The sequence below is a fragment of the Falco punctatus genome (assembly GCF_963210335.1).
Source record: "Falco punctatus genome assembly, chromosome: 4".
Lineage (NCBI taxonomy): Eukaryota > Metazoa > Chordata > Aves > Falconiformes > Falconidae > Falco > Falco punctatus.
This window is the reverse complement of record NC_137583.1, coordinates 24,722,756-24,740,468: the sequence shown is the minus strand read 5'-3', so window position 1 is coordinate 24,740,468 and position 17,713 is coordinate 24,722,756. Positions and strand designations below refer to the sequence as shown.

General features: G+C 41.2%; 1 protein-coding gene across 3 annotated transcripts in view; it reads left to right on the top strand.

Moving 5' to 3' along the window:
• FGD5 (FYVE, RhoGEF and PH domain containing 5) overlaps nucleotides 1-17,713 on the top strand; it is a 110,060-nt gene that overhangs the window by 67,314 nt on the left and 25,033 nt on the right. The window contains exons 7-12 of one of the 3 annotated variants that reach the window (XM_080387543.1): nucleotides 1,668-1,820; nucleotides 4,015-4,102; nucleotides 7,097-7,147; nucleotides 9,318-9,376; nucleotides 15,851-15,922; nucleotides 17,503-17,571. In XM_080387543.1, coding sequence (XP_080243669.1) covers nucleotides 1,668-1,820; nucleotides 4,015-4,102; nucleotides 7,097-7,147; nucleotides 9,318-9,376; nucleotides 15,851-15,922; nucleotides 17,503-17,571 — 492 coding nt within the window. Of the gene's footprint in view, nucleotides 1-1,663; nucleotides 1,821-4,014; nucleotides 4,103-7,096; nucleotides 7,148-9,317; nucleotides 9,377-15,850; nucleotides 15,923-17,502; nucleotides 17,572-17,713 lie in introns of all 3 variants that reach the window. The other 2 variants (XM_080387544.1, XM_080387542.1) reach the window with 2 other exon arrangements.

Sequence of the window (17,713 nt, the reverse complement as noted above, 5' to 3'; positions counted from 1 at the left end):
GTCAGTCAAGTGTGAGGACAGCCTGCTTAATATGCATTATCCTGATGCTAGTTCATAGTCATCACCAAGCAGCTTCACACTCATGGCCTGAAGGTCACAGGCTCATGCCACGAGAGGCAGGAACAGCAGACATCAAAATCGATCCTAAGGATCATCTGCTTACAGAAATCTACGTAGCAACTGCATAGCTCTCAGATAAGGGACACCCCTCACTTCCAGCACCAAGGCGGCTCTGCACAGGCTAGGCTTCCAAGCCAAACAGACACCGTCAGTCTGCTGAGGGACTCCACCTAAGCCAAACATCCTTACAGGGCAAAGTCTTTCCATGAGAAAATAAGACCATGCCTAGGTCAGACAAAGCTCAAAAATTCATTCAGTTAAGACCTCTGAGTTAAGCCAGGCTGCCAGGCCCTAGACTAATAAAACTGCCAGAACAAGAATGTCTAAGAGAAATTACCACTGCAGACCCAACCGACTAAACCTACCACAACCAGTGCAGCCCCTGACCTAGATGGAGCTACTCTGTCCCTGACAGCTGATGATGGATGATGCAGCCTCACACCTCCACCCTGTGGGACTCCAGGAGACAGTGGTTTCTGACAGTGGCTGATCCTATCCCAGCCCTGCCACTGCACAGTTAAGGAAGTCAATTAGAACAGGAGAACTTTTCAGTAACAATCCTAAATGCAGGGCACAGCTCTCCTTGTCAGCTCTGCACTTTCAAGTCAAAGCTCACAAGGAAAGAAAAGGCTAAAGGTAGCTGTAAATGGGTTTGCGTCCACCAAGGGACTGTCACAAACAACAGAAAGACTTTAAAAATGTCATCAATGAGTTATGATTCATGCACTCATAACACAAACAGAAACGGTGTGACTTGTTTCTAAAGAAGTCACAGCCCTACTCTAGCAGCATGCTGCACGTTCACAAAGACAAAAGAGACACAACTGAAAATGCCCTAAGGTTCTGTGAGAACAACTCTGTGGCACTGAGGAAAAAAGAGGGCTGTCGCAAATGCTGCCGACACAATGATGACATACGGCATAGGGCTGTGCTCATACAGGTTCCGAAGTCACCACCACCTCTGAATCTTCCAGTAAGTCCTTCCTTGTGCCTGCGCTCCCCCAGACAATCTGTTGCTCTGACATCCCCAGGAACTCATGCTCCTCCCTAACTATGATTATTCATTTGCAATCTCAGATTTTGTCATGTTCTCGTACATGCTTCGTAAATATTTCAGTGCTGTGCAACTGGGTGCTGAGACAGATGATGGTGGGGCAGTGCTAAGAAGGGGGCAATGAAGGAAGAGCTGAAGATATGATATTACATCTTAAGACATTATACTGTCCCCCATAACCAGTGCTCAAAGCGCTGCAGCAACTAAAGTCTCCGTAAAGGAGACATCCTACCCACTACAGACACACAGTGCTGCCACGGCAAAAGCACAGCCAAAGAATCAGCCTCTCGTGGTGCCCATTCTACAGCAGCCTGTTTTGTTGTCCAGTATGTCAGTGAAGCACTCCCTTCTTCCTGCCATTTAACTTATGTTTTAGGTGCCCAATGTCCTTAGCCCCTGTGGGTCTAATACAATGAGAAACAAGAATGGCTTTTATTTAATTTTTATTTATTTATATATTTGCCTCTTCTTTTCTTTCTGTGGCCTTAGGAAGGAACAGCAGAAAGTTGCTGATGTTTTTGTCTCCAGAAAATCAAGGCTGAATCACCACACAGCATACATCATGCAGTTTGATAAGAATTTGGCTTTGCTGGATGAAACCTGCCTTAAATATTCCCAACTGGCTACCATAATTCAGGAGTTTGAGGTAACGCTCCCATGTTTTTTTACCTGCACTAATGCATAGCTGTGCCACAGGGCTTACTCACAACATACTTTTTATGCAACTCTACCAGTATTCACAGGGTAGAATGGGAAAAAAGCTCTTTTCACACATCCTAGTGCTAAAACTGAAGTGAGATGTTCACATATGAATAATGTTTTTCTGTGTCTGTTTGATGCCCACACACCCCTGTGTATGCACATATAGAATGTTTGTGAATTTACAGATTTGTAAGTATATTTTGCTGAAATATATGCACATAGTGGAGTAGTTTCTCAGTCACATATTAACTTATCAAGCTCTTTGAGGATGTGTTTGAGTTAATAACTATTATTATTACTATCTCTTCATATCTTCTCTTCTTTCACTGCATTTTCTATCCTTTCTTTTGTACTGGGTCTGGCCAGGATGAAATTATGTTTAGCCTCTATGTATGCTTAGCTGCTGGCAGGGATCAAACCACAACATCTTTACAACTGGCATTTCTCTGCATTTTTAAATGCCTGTTAACTAATTCCTCTGTTTAGAGGATGTTGTGACAGGCAACACTGAACTGCACAGGAAAACACAAACTCCACTGGCCAGACACATGCAGCGTTCTTTTCATCTAGACTCCCTGAATGCTCTGTAGCCTCTGGCCCTGCAGCAAGGAGCATGTATTTTCCAGTTGTGTTAACTCAGTCATCCATGCCGAATAACTGGAAAACACCATCAAGATACATGTGACAGAAATTCCATGATTCCCGCTTACATTTTAAAGCACTGGCAATGTGGCCACTTCACATAATTTTAAAAGCATAAACCCATATGTGGATGGGAAAGTTCAGTTGGGCCACACTGATTCCATTGAGCTAAAATGATTAAAAGCTATGCTGCTTTATTGTGGGTCTAGAAAATCTGTTTCTTATTATCCTTGTATGTTAAGAGAAATAACAATGTTTACTTGGGTGGTAGAGGGGCTGTAAGGATAAATTAGTGATCAGACCTTAATGGTTATTTAGAATGCCAGCTCTGTGGGGTGTGGATTATATTTTTCTCTGCAGCACATGTGAAATATTAAGGATAGCCATTAATTTCAAAAGACATTTGGAAGTCAGCATTTACAAACAGATACCTTGCAGTCACCACAATTACTTCCTGTTAGCAGCTGAGAGGAGCTCTGATGTCTCACATTGCTCTGAACATAAACTTGGCAAATGCAGGCTTTCTACTGGCAGCCTGTATTCCCAGCATCCCTCCCAGCCACATGCCTATACACTTCTGTCTTAACTATCAATACTGAGAATTAGCATTTATTTCTAAGAAAGTAGATGAGGCTTTTCCTAGGATAAGTTCAGCAGGATTTTGCCCTAGAATCAGTGAGCTCTGTAACTTCTTGCCCTCTTGCAAGCATGCATACATGGACAAATGATGGGGAGGTGTCTCTCAGTCCTTTCCTATTTATTTATTTATTTATTTAATGGCCACTATTAGCTTTACAGTCTAACACCACAGAATTTAGGGCCTCATCTTGTTTCTGGCACCTTTGACTTGAGTGTGGGGGACTGGGAATGCTAAGCACAATCTTGAATGTACATTTGCTGAGAGCAGTCAGCCCCTCGAGTTTTACATTCCTTTCCAGTTCTCCTCCCCATCCCTCTGGGTGGTGAGGGAGTGAGCAAGCAGCTGCGTGGCACTTAATTGCTGGTCGGGGTAATGTCTCTGGACATTGAGTTCCAACTCAACCACAGGGAGATGCTTTGCTGTATTTTGCTCAGTTGCTGAAATAAGATACTAAAATGTTTCAGCCAGAAGACACTTTACTTTCAGTCCAAAAAAGGAACTACAATGACAAACTTCATTGAGATCTCAATACCTGTCTTCAGATGCCACCCTAAAACCTTTATCCAACCTTTACCTTCTAAATGGTATTTGCTTTCCTCCTTTTCCTTCTGAGTCCAAACTATTTGTGAATGATGCCATAGGAAATAAATTGTTTACAGTACTTACTTACAGTCACAATATATACACACACAATGTATATCCTGAGCAAGCTGGGTAAATTGGGAATGGTTCAATGAAATTTATGCATGCAACTGGTAGCAAACTTTCATAGTATACATCAGGTGGAGACAACAGTTTGCTTCTGAGCTCACACATCCCTGATCTTTGTGTTTCCTTTCACTTCCATTGAGGACAGCAGAACTCTGATGGCAGCCCTCAGAGTGTGAAACACCAGCTTTTGAAAGTGGTGCAGCGTGTCTTCCAGTATCGTGTGCTGCTCACAGGTCAGTAAAATTACTCTCAAAGGTACTCAGTGGAAACCCTCCCATGATGTTCTGTGCTTCCACTGTGCCACACACTGATGCCAAGACAGCTAAAATAAGACTGAAGCAGTGTGGGATTTCCTGGGAACTCCAGTATGCTTAGTACGGGATTCAGGAAATGTCCTGGAGCCTGGAAAGGAGCAGGCACTTCTTCAGCACAACCAAGCTGAAAGGTCACAAAAAAAGTGTGAAGTCAGTGCTTTTAGCCATTCCTTCTTGGCTTTCTCCTTCTGTGAATTAGGAGAGGTGGAGTTCAGCCTCACTTCCAGCAAACAAATTTGATTTTATTTACATCAAGGGCAATTATTAGAGACAGTAGGAGACAGCAGTCCCCAGAAAGGGGGCTCTGCAGTGCATCCTGTGTGACAGTGGCAAGCATCATCTCCTTCTACTCCATCAACAAAGCAGCTATACTTAGTACTGCACCCTAAGCTCTATGAGCAGTACACCTAAGGCTACTGATAACTTTAAGTCAAAATCCCAGTCCAATTCCTCTGCATTGCAGGAGAGAGATATCCAAATTTACATTAACAGTACATTTACAGATGTAAATGTCATATACTGTACATTTACAGTAACAACTTCCCTTTACATTCAGGACCATATATATATCACTCCCACCTGGAGTTTCTCTGAGTGGAGTTGTGTTCCTGCTGGTGGGTCATTCTTTACAAGCCACAGCAAATCTAGCAAGTGTGAACCTGTGAGGGGAGCAAGCTTTCTGAAGCAGGATGTGGCCCCTGGAAAGAATTGTGAAGTTTAGGTTTGTAACTGATGAACTGGTTGGGGAAGGAAATGGTGAAATGTAACAATGAATCTCAGTGTTGTCAAGTAGTTTAGTCAGATCAGAACACAAAAGAGCAAGGATCTATAGACATAAAGATGTAGAAATGCTTTGGGACTCTGTATAGGTGTGGGTGGAGAGGGATGCAAGATGAGTTATGTGCGAGACAGTAAAAAGGAAGCTAAACACCCTGCCTGTGCTCGACAGTCAATGAAGGGCACAGCATATTTGAAGGGACTCCTATAAATGCAGAACAAAGTGACCATATTAAATTTTTATTCTCAGCACAGATTAGCAGCAGTTTCTTCTTGCTCTAGACACTTTGATCAAGGATGCAACTCATTCACAGCTGGTTTTGCTTTTTTAGTACAAGCAATACAAATGCCAATAGTAGGACATATTTTCTGTCTGACTTGCTTCCCTCTCTGGGTGTGTCTACGTTAAGGGCAACTTTCCAGATTTGTGGGTTGCAGTACTTGGTAGTCTCACATGATCCTTACAGTGGTTTTAGTGCATGTGCACAAATATTGCATCTAAGAAAAAGGACTTGGCATGACCCTGTCAGCAATACCCGCACTGTGCTCCATTTTCTCTGCCCATTTCTGTGGTCGACAAGGTAAATTGCAAACACGAAGTGTGGCATTTTGTGAGGAGAGCTGGAAGGGTTTCAGTGCAGCTCCAATGGTTGTATTCCATTTATGCTTGAAGCAGCTTGAGCTCCTCCTTGTCCCAGTTACGGGTACTAACTGGGAAAATGAAAGCTCTCGTGTGTAGTGAGATAAAGTCTGCTGGATTAAGATATTCCAGAAAATAGGTTTACTGCTTCAGCTCCTCACCTCAAGAAACCAAGCCACTCCTTGCCTGCTAAGATAGAGGTCTGGAACAGTGCAGTCCTTCAGATTCTCTAGATAGAGTAAAAAAAAATTAAAATATGTAGGTGTACTTGTGTGTCCATAATTGGCTGTTTCTACCACATAAGGAAGGGTATTTTATGAGGATATTTGTTGTACTACAGCCAAAAGGAGTTGCCCACTCAGTTGAATGTCCACAGCCAAGGACAGATCTTGCAGCTGTGAAAAGGAATTATAAATACTGCCTGATAACACCGCACAACCCCTTCCTGCCTGACTTGCGTACAGGCAGATGCTTTCCTGAATGCAGGTAAAAACCAGGAAGATTTCAGGATGCCAGGGAGGGCATAGCACTAGAAGGAGAAACATATATGGATAGAACATTCAGTGGAACGCATATCCATGCACAGCACCATTCTCAGCACAGAAGCCTGATTCTTGGATGTAGAATTTAGTAGCCTGGATCTATCAGAAAGAAAAGAACAAAGTCTTTCAGGATTAGGCTTTTTAATGGTAGCACTCGTATACTGTAATCATTAAAAGCATAAAGACGTAGACAAATAACAGTCAGATGATCCAAGGCCAGTAGTCCAAGGAAAACTGACAGGTTAAAGGTTTGTATATAATGCAAATAAAATTCCTGTAAGTGTAAGTCCTGTTGTGTGCATTTTACAGAACCTATTTTCAGAATGTGATTGAGTTCAGTAGTAATCATTGAACTCTGCATGCACAGAACCATAGTCTTCCTTCCTGTGTCTATAAACCGCATATAATTAATCTGCTATAAATACAGAAAATCAGTCGTTGCAGCCAACACTGTTCATTCAGATGGGAAAATAGAATTCATTAGAAAAACAATTATTTGTAAAATGGGGCTACTCAGCAATTCTCTTGGCTGAGAAACAAAGCAATATTTTTGTCACTCTCCATTTATTCGTTTGTACCTGCCAAGTTATGTGATGATTCTGTATCTGTATCAGTGCTTTTGCATTGATTCTGAAAGTAGAATGCAGTCAAAGATGAGTTTTGCTGTGGAAAGAGGCTATACACAATTATTTGGGAATAAAGTGATACGAAACATTACTGTGGGTGCCTGGAAGTGCTCAAGACCAGGTTGGATGAGGTTTTGAGCAACCTGATCTAATGGAAGATGTCCCTGCTCATGGCAGGGGGGTTGAATTATATGATCTTTAAGGTCCCTTCCAACCCAAACCATTCTGTGATTCCATGATTCTGTGATTTTATGTTTTAGCTAATATTACAAATTATGTGGGTCTGTATTCTGATTACTGGATGTTTCTGTTTGATTATTTTCTACAGATTACTTGAATAATCTTTGCCCTGATTCTACAGAGTATGAAGCCACACAAGGTAAAATGAAATGGGTAGCACAAAAGTTCTGCTTTGCTAACTCTGCTTCTAAAGAGGTACAGGATCTATACTGGTAGTATATGCAAGCGGATTATTTTCAACACTTTGTGTTAATAGGTTAGCCATAACATCTATAAGAACTGATTACTAATTTAGACAAATTATTTAGGCCAATATTATTATTTAGGGCAATAATTACTTTTTTCACTGAAACATGTGGGCTTCCTATAATTTTGACACAATGAATTTACAGAAGAAGAAATTACCATCTATACAAGCATGGTGCAGATATTGTAGTTCTGCCCCAGTCATCAGAGAAATCCTAGTCCCTTTTGGCTCCATCCATATTTGGCCTAGTCATTTGTCATGGTTTAACCCTGGCCAGCAACCAAGCACCACACAGTGGCTCGCTCATTCTCCCCCTGGTGGGATGGGGGAAAGAATCAAAGAGTAAAAGTGAGAAAACTCATGGGTTGAGATGAAGACAGTTTAATAGGTAAAGTAAAAGCTCCACACGCAAGCAAAGCAAAACAAGGAATTCATTCACCACTTCCCATCGGCAGGCATTCAGCCATCTCCAGGAAAACAGGCCTTCATCACGTGTAATGGTTACTTAGGAAGACAAATGCCATAATGCCAAACATACCTCCCTACCTTCTTTCCCCAGTTTACATATACTCAGCCTGACATTCATATGATATGGAATATCCCTTTGGCTAGTTTGGGTCAGCTGTCTTGGCTGTGTCCCCTCCCAAGTTCTTGTGCCCCTCCAGCCTTCTTGCTGGCAGGGCCTGAGAAGCTGAAAAGTCCTTGATTTAGTATAAATGTTACCCAGCAACAACCGAAAACATCAGTGTGTTATCAGCATTGTTCTCACGAGCACTGCACCAGCTACTAAGAAGAAAAATAACTCATCTCAGCTGAAACCAGGACATCATTGTAAAGTCAGTTGGGATGGCTCCATCTGCTTGTTTGTGTACCATTATCTATGGTATGCCTGCTGGGCTCTGTGGACTTTGGAGAAACCCAGGAGGTTTGAACTGTCTATCTGTATTCTGGGTTCCTTAAGCCTAAGTAAACTGAAAAGACATTGCAGAAAAATCAGTCCTGCACAATCAAGAACAAATCCAGACGTTCAACTGCTAACACCATCCTTTCCAGCACATCAGATAGATAAAGCAGAAGTCTCTTACTCCGACTGAAGTCAAAGCAAGGTTTAGCTCTGGCCTCAGTGGGAGTAGCTTCCAGGCTGGAGTAAGCAGAAATAACCTTGTATTAATGAAACCAGTTCACCTCTATTACACTGTGTGAATCCAAACCAACTGGTAGCAATGTCTGTGGCTGAGTGAAAGTCAATCTGTTCTGACCAAGAGTAGAGTTTTGTGCAAGATTTAAGATCCTAGTCACTGACAGTAGGACTACAGCTATACCAGTAATTTAAATAAGGCCAGGGCAGATACTCAAGCTCTGTGGCCACAGTTGCCTATCTTGTTTGTGTTTGGCACACGCTTGACACATTTCAGGCCAGCAACAGCTAGCATGCTCCCAGATTATGTCCAGAAACGGATAGGATGCCCTGTTCCATAGGGGAAGAGACTTGAGATAAGGACCTGAGCCATGTTACACCACTGCTCTCAGGGACAGCAAACACACTCTGTCCCAGGTTATTTGCCAGTGGAGAATCCAGGCATTAATTCATGTCACCACTTCATACTTACTTCTGTCAGAAAGGGATGACCTGTCCTCTCTCTTGGCAATAAAAGGAAACAAATCACCTTAGATTGAAATGCTTTTGAATGGCTAAAGCTGGGTTACATTAATCTCTCCTACCACAAGCTCCAACTGCTGAAAGTCTGCAACTAGAAAACATCACAAAAAAATTTTGTGTTACGCTAGGTGTTTAAAAGGGACCTCATGAGCTCTCTTGGTCAGCACAAGTACAATGCAGAGTTTCACAGAATAGGATGATGAAGGGAAGGGGAACTGACAGCACTGTGCCATGTCATAAATTTGCTGGGCAGTTTTTTTCTGAAGGTACCGAAGTAGTTGAAGGAGCTGCTGCTGGGGATGCCTGCTTTTTTTTAAAGATGCTCTTGCAAACAGAAGGGATTTGAATTATTTTCCTACTCTTTTATGTGATTTATAGTGTTTGTTTTGCTTCATTCTTCAGCTGCTTTATTCATTGTTTCTGAAATCACGGACCGAGCCAATGACAGCATGCTCCAAGCGGTGAGTCCTACTGTGACACATGCTCTCCTGATCGATAGTATCTTTTCTGCACATCTGCTGAAGTGAATACGTATCTCTGCTAAATTCTGAAGCTTCCTCCAGGGTGACACTCAAGGGTTTATACAGATCTGGTTTACAGTGTTGCAGATGCACTTAAGTGCAGCTGTGCAAGATGTAAGTCACTGTAGCAAGCAGCACAAAGGGGTTTTTTCCGTCTTGGGGTTGCTGAAATGGTATGTGGAGCAATGAAGTGAGAGATGGGAATTTTCACTGTTCTGTTTCTAGCCTGGGTTATTTTTAGATATGAAATGTTGAAGACATCACAAATGTACTGTCAAAGATACATTCTGAGCTCATTTACATAACTTTTCCACAATTCTGGAATCCCATTTTACTTCAAAAGAATAGGTCACGGTTTACAGTCTTGCAAATGATCACACAACCAAATAGACTGGCCAAAACTTTCATAGGCTACAGCTCATGTCTAAACTCAGATTTAGGTATCTAAATATGTTATATAGTTTCCCAAAGTAATGAACAGTTTCTTTCAGGTCAGTGTGATTTATTAATATTGCTTACATGATATTATAGTCCTAATTTACTGTCAAAGATAGCCTGCATATAGTTGGTTTAATGACCATTTGTTTCCAAGGATCTAGGTCTGATTTCTATCTAAGATGATGGGAATATTCTACTGACATTAGTAAGAAGCAGTGTCAGGAGATATAGCAGGCAGTAGAGAAACTGCCGGACATGGGATCCAGCAGGTTCCAGAGGAATTCAATTTGGTGGACCTCTGGGTGATAATTAAAGGCAGTGCCTTTCTTTTTTTCATACTTGCCACCCACACCTGCAGCTAAACTCTCTCCTGAGGTCCATGTTTGCTTTTGCTACACAGACCTAGCATTCAGCTCAAGTAGTTAGAAAGAAGTACCTACAGTCTTCGCAGTCTAATGAAATCTTGCTCCATAAGTCCATAGTTTCAGTCATTCTGCAGTGGCCAGGTGACATTTCTTCTTATGATTAAATTCTAGGCTTGCTAGACCTAGAAAGTAGTCATAATAAAGCCAAAATTTTTAAAAATGCCATTTTTTACCACTTATTTTCAAGTCATTTAGATTACCAAGGAGGTTTGTGTTCCGTAGCACATATGTTAGAGAACAAAGCACCTCATTCCAGGCATCCTGCATTTCATCCAGTTGTGAGTGGTTTCACTAAAGTGTTTCTTTCTCAAAAGGTGTCTCATCTTAAGTATTTTATCATTGCATTGAGTCACGGGGATTCCAAGTGATTGGGAATGTATTATATTTTTGGGGAAGCTATCGCATTTTACTTCTTATGTGAACATTGCTGAATTTAACATCCTGCACGGGATTTTACTGTGCTTTTGCTAAATTAAAGATCTCTTTGGCATTGCAAACATTCTTCCCTTGGTTAATTACCGATGGCATTCAACTAATTTCTTTATTATTTCATTTACTGAGCAGAGAGTGGATTGTTAATAATCATTCAGGCATCAAAACACAAAATTCAAGAAACAAAGAAAAAACACCTTGGCATCAATGGAGACAAAGGGAAGGCATGAACCATCCTCCTTAGTAAGAGCTTGTTTTTAGGTAGGATTTTAAGGTTGAAAGAATGAATGGACAGGAATTGTTAGGGAAAGATACATGCTGAAAGCCACTACAGCTACACACCAGCACTGCTGACTCAGCACATTCCCTTTAATGCCTTTGCCCTCTGGCTGCAGGGGAACAAAAGCACTGGGTGAAATGGTGAATTCAGACTGTGTCACGGCAAAAATGCAGTAGGTCAGCTAGATGAAGGATGTTTTTTTGCAACAGCTTGGGAGGTAAGAATGAAGGAGTCTCAAAACCCAGAGTGCCCTTCATATGTTAAAACTGAAGCTTTCATGCTTTGTTCAGAGAAGTGGAAGCATCTGCTTGCAGCAAGTGAACCCAAGAGCCAAGAATAACAACTTTTGCTCACATCTGGAAATCTCTGCTGCTCAGGTTTAAAAGCCATGTCTCTGATATCTGTGCCAGGGTCATAAATGGAGCCCATGTGTTCATGGGCTGTTTCAGAGCACTAAGATCAGTGATGATCTCCTCATGACCAGCAACAGACAAAACCCAAGCCTTCTAACATTTGTATCAGAAAGAGATGTTATAGTTAAAACTACCTATTTCCTGAAGAGAGAAGCCTGTCTTCGCGGATCTGCCTGCTTCCTCATCTGATAGCTAAAAGCAGAGACTGAGGCTCTGGACCTACTTCTCCTGAAGCCACTGACAAAATTACCACAGCGTGAAGTCCAACTGGTGGGTTCCTGGTTTTGTGCCGACATGATCTCAAGCCATGACAACAGATCAAGATTTTGAGCATTCTGAAGGTCAAGGTTTTTAAGGTCAGAACTCAAAAATCAGATTTGCCTTTTCACTCAATGCAAACTTAAAAAAGTTTGGACCTATTAATTTGGTTTAAGTCCGTTTCTGCTTTTCTGCTCCAAGATTTGCCACCCCCAACCCCATCCTGGCACATCTACCTCAGAACACATTCTGTCTTCATACAATAACATCAGCCCTTTTGCTGCGTTGATATGGCTCTGTGACAACCCAAAATCTTCAAGCCTTCATTTTAAAGACAGCACTTTTTTTACTCCTCCTAATTGCGAAGGAAAAGTTGCAAACATGAATCATTGTAAACAAAGCAGCACACTCTGTTTCAGCCAGCAGACAGCCTGAGCACCTTTGCTGAATGTAAACTATCAGCTATGCTGATCTCTTTTCTTGCTTACTCTCAACTTTATTTAAAGATACTTTGGGCATCGGCACAAACTATTTTGTCATCAGACATTATAGTAGCTAGGATAAGGACAAAAGTTAGAAGGGAAGTTTTTGTAGATGAAGTGGTAGTTGTATTACAGCCAAATGTAATGGTGAAGGAGGAGAAGGAAAGGAGAGACAAAGAAGCATAACAGAAAAGCAGCGTGCATGGAAACAATGATGTTCATACAGACTAATTCTGAGTGATGTTAAGTATTGACAGCAATAACCACTAGTTAATTAATACATAAACACTATTCTGTCACCAAGACAAAAGAACAGATGTAGATTGCAGAGAGGATGTAGTCTAGCAAGCCTAGAGTTTTATCATAAAAAGAAATGTAATCTGGCTCCTCTACAGAATGACTGTGAAACTATAGACTTAGCAAAGGTTTCAACAAGTTTGATTCTGACTTTCTTTCTCCTCACGCAAAGAATTTATAATCATACTTTTCCATTATTAAAGCATTCTTTTTACCAAAATAATAAATCTTTCATCATAAAACAGATCTCAGGAAAAGCTTCCACAGTAATCTCACAGCTTTAGGGATACCTGTATTAGAGATTGAGAACTATAAGAGCTAAGTTCCTAACAATTTCATTGCAAATTCCACATAGATTTTTACACTTAATTTTTTATCATATCATCAGAGCACATCTGCTCTTTCTCAAAACTATGGCCTGGAAGAAATAAAAGAAAATTTCCTTCTTTCCCATCTGTGTGAATGCTGTGGGTTTTGTGAAGGTGCAGGTTCATGAGATACTCTGCTAAATCAAAGGCTGTCCTCCTGAATTAATATCCCATCCACAAAAGCCACAACAAGCAGTTATTTTCTTTTCTCGGATTTTTAAAAATGCAGAGAATTTAATACTCTAATTACAGAACAAACTGAACAGTGCCACTCAAGATAAAGTATGACTAACTTGTCATATACCTGCTTAAAGTTCTAAGCAATAATTTAGACTTGGCATGTACCTGGAAGGAGGAAGATTTCTGCTGCCACTTATCAACTCATCAAACTACTCTCCAAAAATCTGACAGGAGCATTGAATTATGATCTACATTTTCTGCAGAATATCAGTGAATCATTATTAGCTTTTTTGTTTTATGATAATAACACTCAAGCAGTTTTTCCATGGAAACTATTAATGCAGGATTTTCAGACGCATTATGATATTAACTATCTCCACAGCATTTTCATCAAGTTGGAAAATACTGTTCACAATTTACAGATGTACAAACAGAGGCATAAGAAATGCCATCACCACATAGCATTAAGTCTGTCTGTAACTCTAGGAGACATTCATTACTTGAACTATGCAGGATCTGTATTGCTCTCTGAATTTCTATGATCTGTCAGAGGCCCTGAGATGCTAAGAGCTATAAATCATTGTTGCTGTTAACAGCTGGTGAATTCCTTGGGGAGGTGTTCCTCCTGCATAGACATAATGATAATATGATGCAAGCTGCAGTTCACTGCTAGAATGGCCAGAGAAGGATTTCAGCCACCCACATCTGCAGTACTAGTTGGGTGGAGCTTTGTTTTCATTTTCTAATTGTGTTTGTAAAGGATATTTTAATGGAGAATGATTATAGTTTTAAGGAGAATGAAGAAAACGGAATTTTAGGGGAACTGTAGGGAAACTATACCTCTCTCAGCTGCTCACATTCCCAGATAAATCACTGTCCTTCACATGTGATGGCTGTTTGACTTCCTGCAGGAAATGAGTTTGATACATCTCTGTCCATTTCCTGGTGAACATGTGTCCATACTGCAAACATCAGCATTACAACAGGCACCTCTGCCAGCAGTCCTAAGAAAAGCTGAGGTGCATCTCAGCTGCAGCAGCTCTTCTTCTCACTCTTACAGAAAACCCAATGAGTAGTACTAGCACTGGCTGTGAGTGTGCCTCACAGGAGGGCACTGCCTTTTCTGTGGATTTCTGTGAAGAATGGGTTTCCATTGTGGAAGCTGTCAATTTGACAAGTTTTGCCAAGGCTAAAATGCCCTTTAGTGATGGGAAAGTCCTTTGCAAATGTCTTTTGCAAATGTCTGCTGTCCCATGATCCCTGGTATTTCCTGTGCTATTAGTTTATACATTCTGTTTCCATTTTGCTGGCCTACAGTATTTTAGATGTGACCTAAAAAATTCCATTTGCCACTTCCTGCATTGCAAAAATGATACTTGATGGCTAAAATTCTTGAAAATGTGTCAACTGCCAGTTATATTGCATGGTCACAATGCAGCCCTGTGCTGGTCAGGCCTTGTAGGTGTTTCCATATGTTTGATATGCAGTTACCAATTAAGAACTAAACTTAGCATCATGCTAAACAAGTGTAACATTTCACCAAGGCAGTAACATATGGAGGTATTTCGGGCTTATCTCAAAAAGAGATAGGTATATTAATTGTATTAGCTGAAATCCAGGGTAAATTAGCCTTGACAGACCATCATGTTGACATGGATATGCTCATTCTGGTATCTGTGATAGCTTTCTTAATTAGCTGATTCTGTAGACAGCACTGATTTGTATCAGGCAGATACACTGCATGAGTCTAACTAAGCCCAGGAGTATCTTAATGCCAGTCAATGGAGCACAGGAAAACAGACCATTATCTGTCATAGCAGAAAGCTGTAGTCAAAGGCTGCCAGGTCATGAAGCTGTGTCAAATATGGTCCGTAGTCTGGGTGTGTAACTGAGGATTTCTGATACAATGGCTAACTTAGACAAGAGACTCCTAATTTTTAGACATATTCCAGTGATGACTCATTGCGGCTGTGCAGCCCATTCTACTATCCTGACCAGATACAACCACAAGCCTCCGTTTTAGCAGCCTCACCTGCTAAATGGAAAGAGATCTGAAAAGACTCTAGCAATATTGCAAAGGTACAGACATCCCTTCTTCCTCCTTTGTATCTCCATCTAGTACCATCTTGTTTTAATGAGAGCACAGGCTTAGCTAGATTAATCTTATTTACCATCTTCACAGATAAATTTGTGTCACATGCCAGTGCCCACTGACTGTGTGCTTTAAGGCCAAGTAGGCAGTTAATAGTATCAGAGTTTGATAATGAAGTTCCTGATTTTTGCAAAGCATCAAAAGAGAGATGCAGCTTCATTGCCTGCTTACTAGTTAACCTTCTAAATCCCCTATTGCAAAGCCATTAATCTGTTGTCACAGAATATAAACCTCCAGATAATCCTAGCAAGAGTCTTACAGTATTAAAACATTCTTTGGATTATCCATGTCTTGCTACTAATGTAGAGGCCTTTGGAGCAGATACTGTACTTTGTCTCTGCTCCCAGTTTATTAGTTCCCAGAGCAAGAAAGTCAGCAAAGAAGCCAATATATTTATACACTTGGGACATATGGAGTTAGCAGGCCCTTTTGAAGATGAACCGAGCTATCAAGAGGTAACAGGACTGTAGAAGGCCATAGCAGATGTGAAGGGATGCGAGGAGATTTTGTAAAACCAGTAAGGCTGGAAGACTTTCTAAGTGTGAAATCCCTGGGCTCAGTTCTCTCTGAAAGCTAATTCTGCAAAACCACAAAAGAGAAATAAAATGGTGAGAAGGGGTGAGGGAAGGTTTGCCTGCTTGTCTAAAGAATAGTCACCATGTGGTCTAAACGCTGTTTCTCTCCCCCAGGAAAACTTGCAGAAGCTGGTGCACATTGAGCACAGTGTGAGAGGGCAGAGTGGCCTCCTGCAGCCAGGAAGGGTGAGTGCTGCAGGCAGACCTATGCTGATAAGGACATTGTTTCCGGCCAGCTATATCTCTGATTGTGTGGATAGCCAGATTTCAGATGTCTACAGGTGTTGTTTACTGAGCTACTGATAAGAGTTGGAGCACTGGGTTGTGTAAAAAACCATCACTCTGACAGTGCACAAAAAGATGTGCCGAGAGCCTCAGGCTGGGAGAGACATGGGTTGCCCCTGCTTTTACACAGAGTAGCCATCTGACTTTTCACTCCAGCTGTCCTCAGCCACACCATGTGTAATGTGTTTTGTTGGAGATGCTGTTTTCCTCCCTGTATACTACTGCTGAAAGGTTGTAACACTAGCAGGAATTGCTTGCAGCCTGGAAAGTCTCAGAGTTTTATTTGGCTGGCTAAGGACCTTAAATCAGGGGAAATTATTTGTTTTCAAATTTTTATTCTCCCAATTCCCCAGTGTTGCTTTTCCAGCAAGATACCATTTTTAAGCAATACGTGAAAAGAAATATGGCAGAGTGTATAGCTCTGTTTTGCCATCCACATCAAATGTAAATTTCTTCTCCTGGCTTTCAAACCTATCCAGTTTCCTCAGCTCCAACCTGCCTTTACACTTTGAAAGATTTCTTTCTTGAGTTCTGCAACTCTAGATTTCCCTTCAGCCCACCAGTATCTTTAGCAAAACTCATGAAGCACTTTTCAAGCCATGCATACTCATAGCATAAGGATCCTCATCAGGTACACACTGCAGTCAACCTCTATTTTTTCCTCTAATATCATTATTCTCACTTGTCCTTGGTCAGGAAGTGCTTTAACAAATTCTGCGAAGCCCAGAGTACAGAATTTGTGGGATTGGTCTCTTCGATTATAAATTATTCTAGAGTAGAAAACTACACCAGATTCTGTTCTCCATCCAAAAAGAGCAGATGACTGTTAATCCACTCACATTATTCTAGACCTTTTCAAACAGTAATGCAATCATATTCTTATTATGCTGGTTTAGCTGCTTACATACATAGTCCTATCTACATACATAGTAAAAATATGGAAAGACAAAGTACTGTGTTTGCAAACACATACAGATTATGTATGCAAGCATAGCTATGCGGATGTAGCGAGGCTTCAGCTTTTCTTTTTGGTCTATCTATTTTAGAAGATTTTTAAATACAAGAGTTCTTTTCTGAAGCCCATTAATGTTAGCTTTGCAATCTGTGACAGTCACCTCTGAGCACAATCCACAGTAAAGGAGCACTGGGCTGAGGACAAGCGGGTTTCAAACCCTAGCACAGGGGTCCTCAAACTTTTTAAACAGGGGGCCGGCACATATCCGGCCCGTGGGCCGTAGTTTGAGGACCCCTGCCCTAGCAGTACTGATACAAATGTAAGCCATGAAGAGCAGCAGGGCTAACTCAGGCAAAGACTAAGCCAGATCATAAGAAGTAAGGCTAGAAGCAAGTGTTGAGGTATCTATCTGTTCCTGTGCTGATAAACGCAGCTAGAGTACCTGTTTCCCCAGAGGAATATTCTTTTCTCACTAAGATTCAGAATTAGAAGCCTCAGGATTACAGTCTGCTGTTTTCTCCTTCAGATCTTTGTTAAAGAAGGAACACTGATGAAAGTTGCTGGCAAAAACAGACACCCTCGGCACTTGTTCTTGGTAAGATTTCCTTTATATTTTTACTGTCTCTCTTGTATCTTCTGCACTTATGCAGCCCTGGACCCTGGCAGAAAATTCCAGGCTGCAAGTTATTTAACCCTCAGCAGTGATGTGGTGGATCAGTTTCTCTTACTAACAGGGC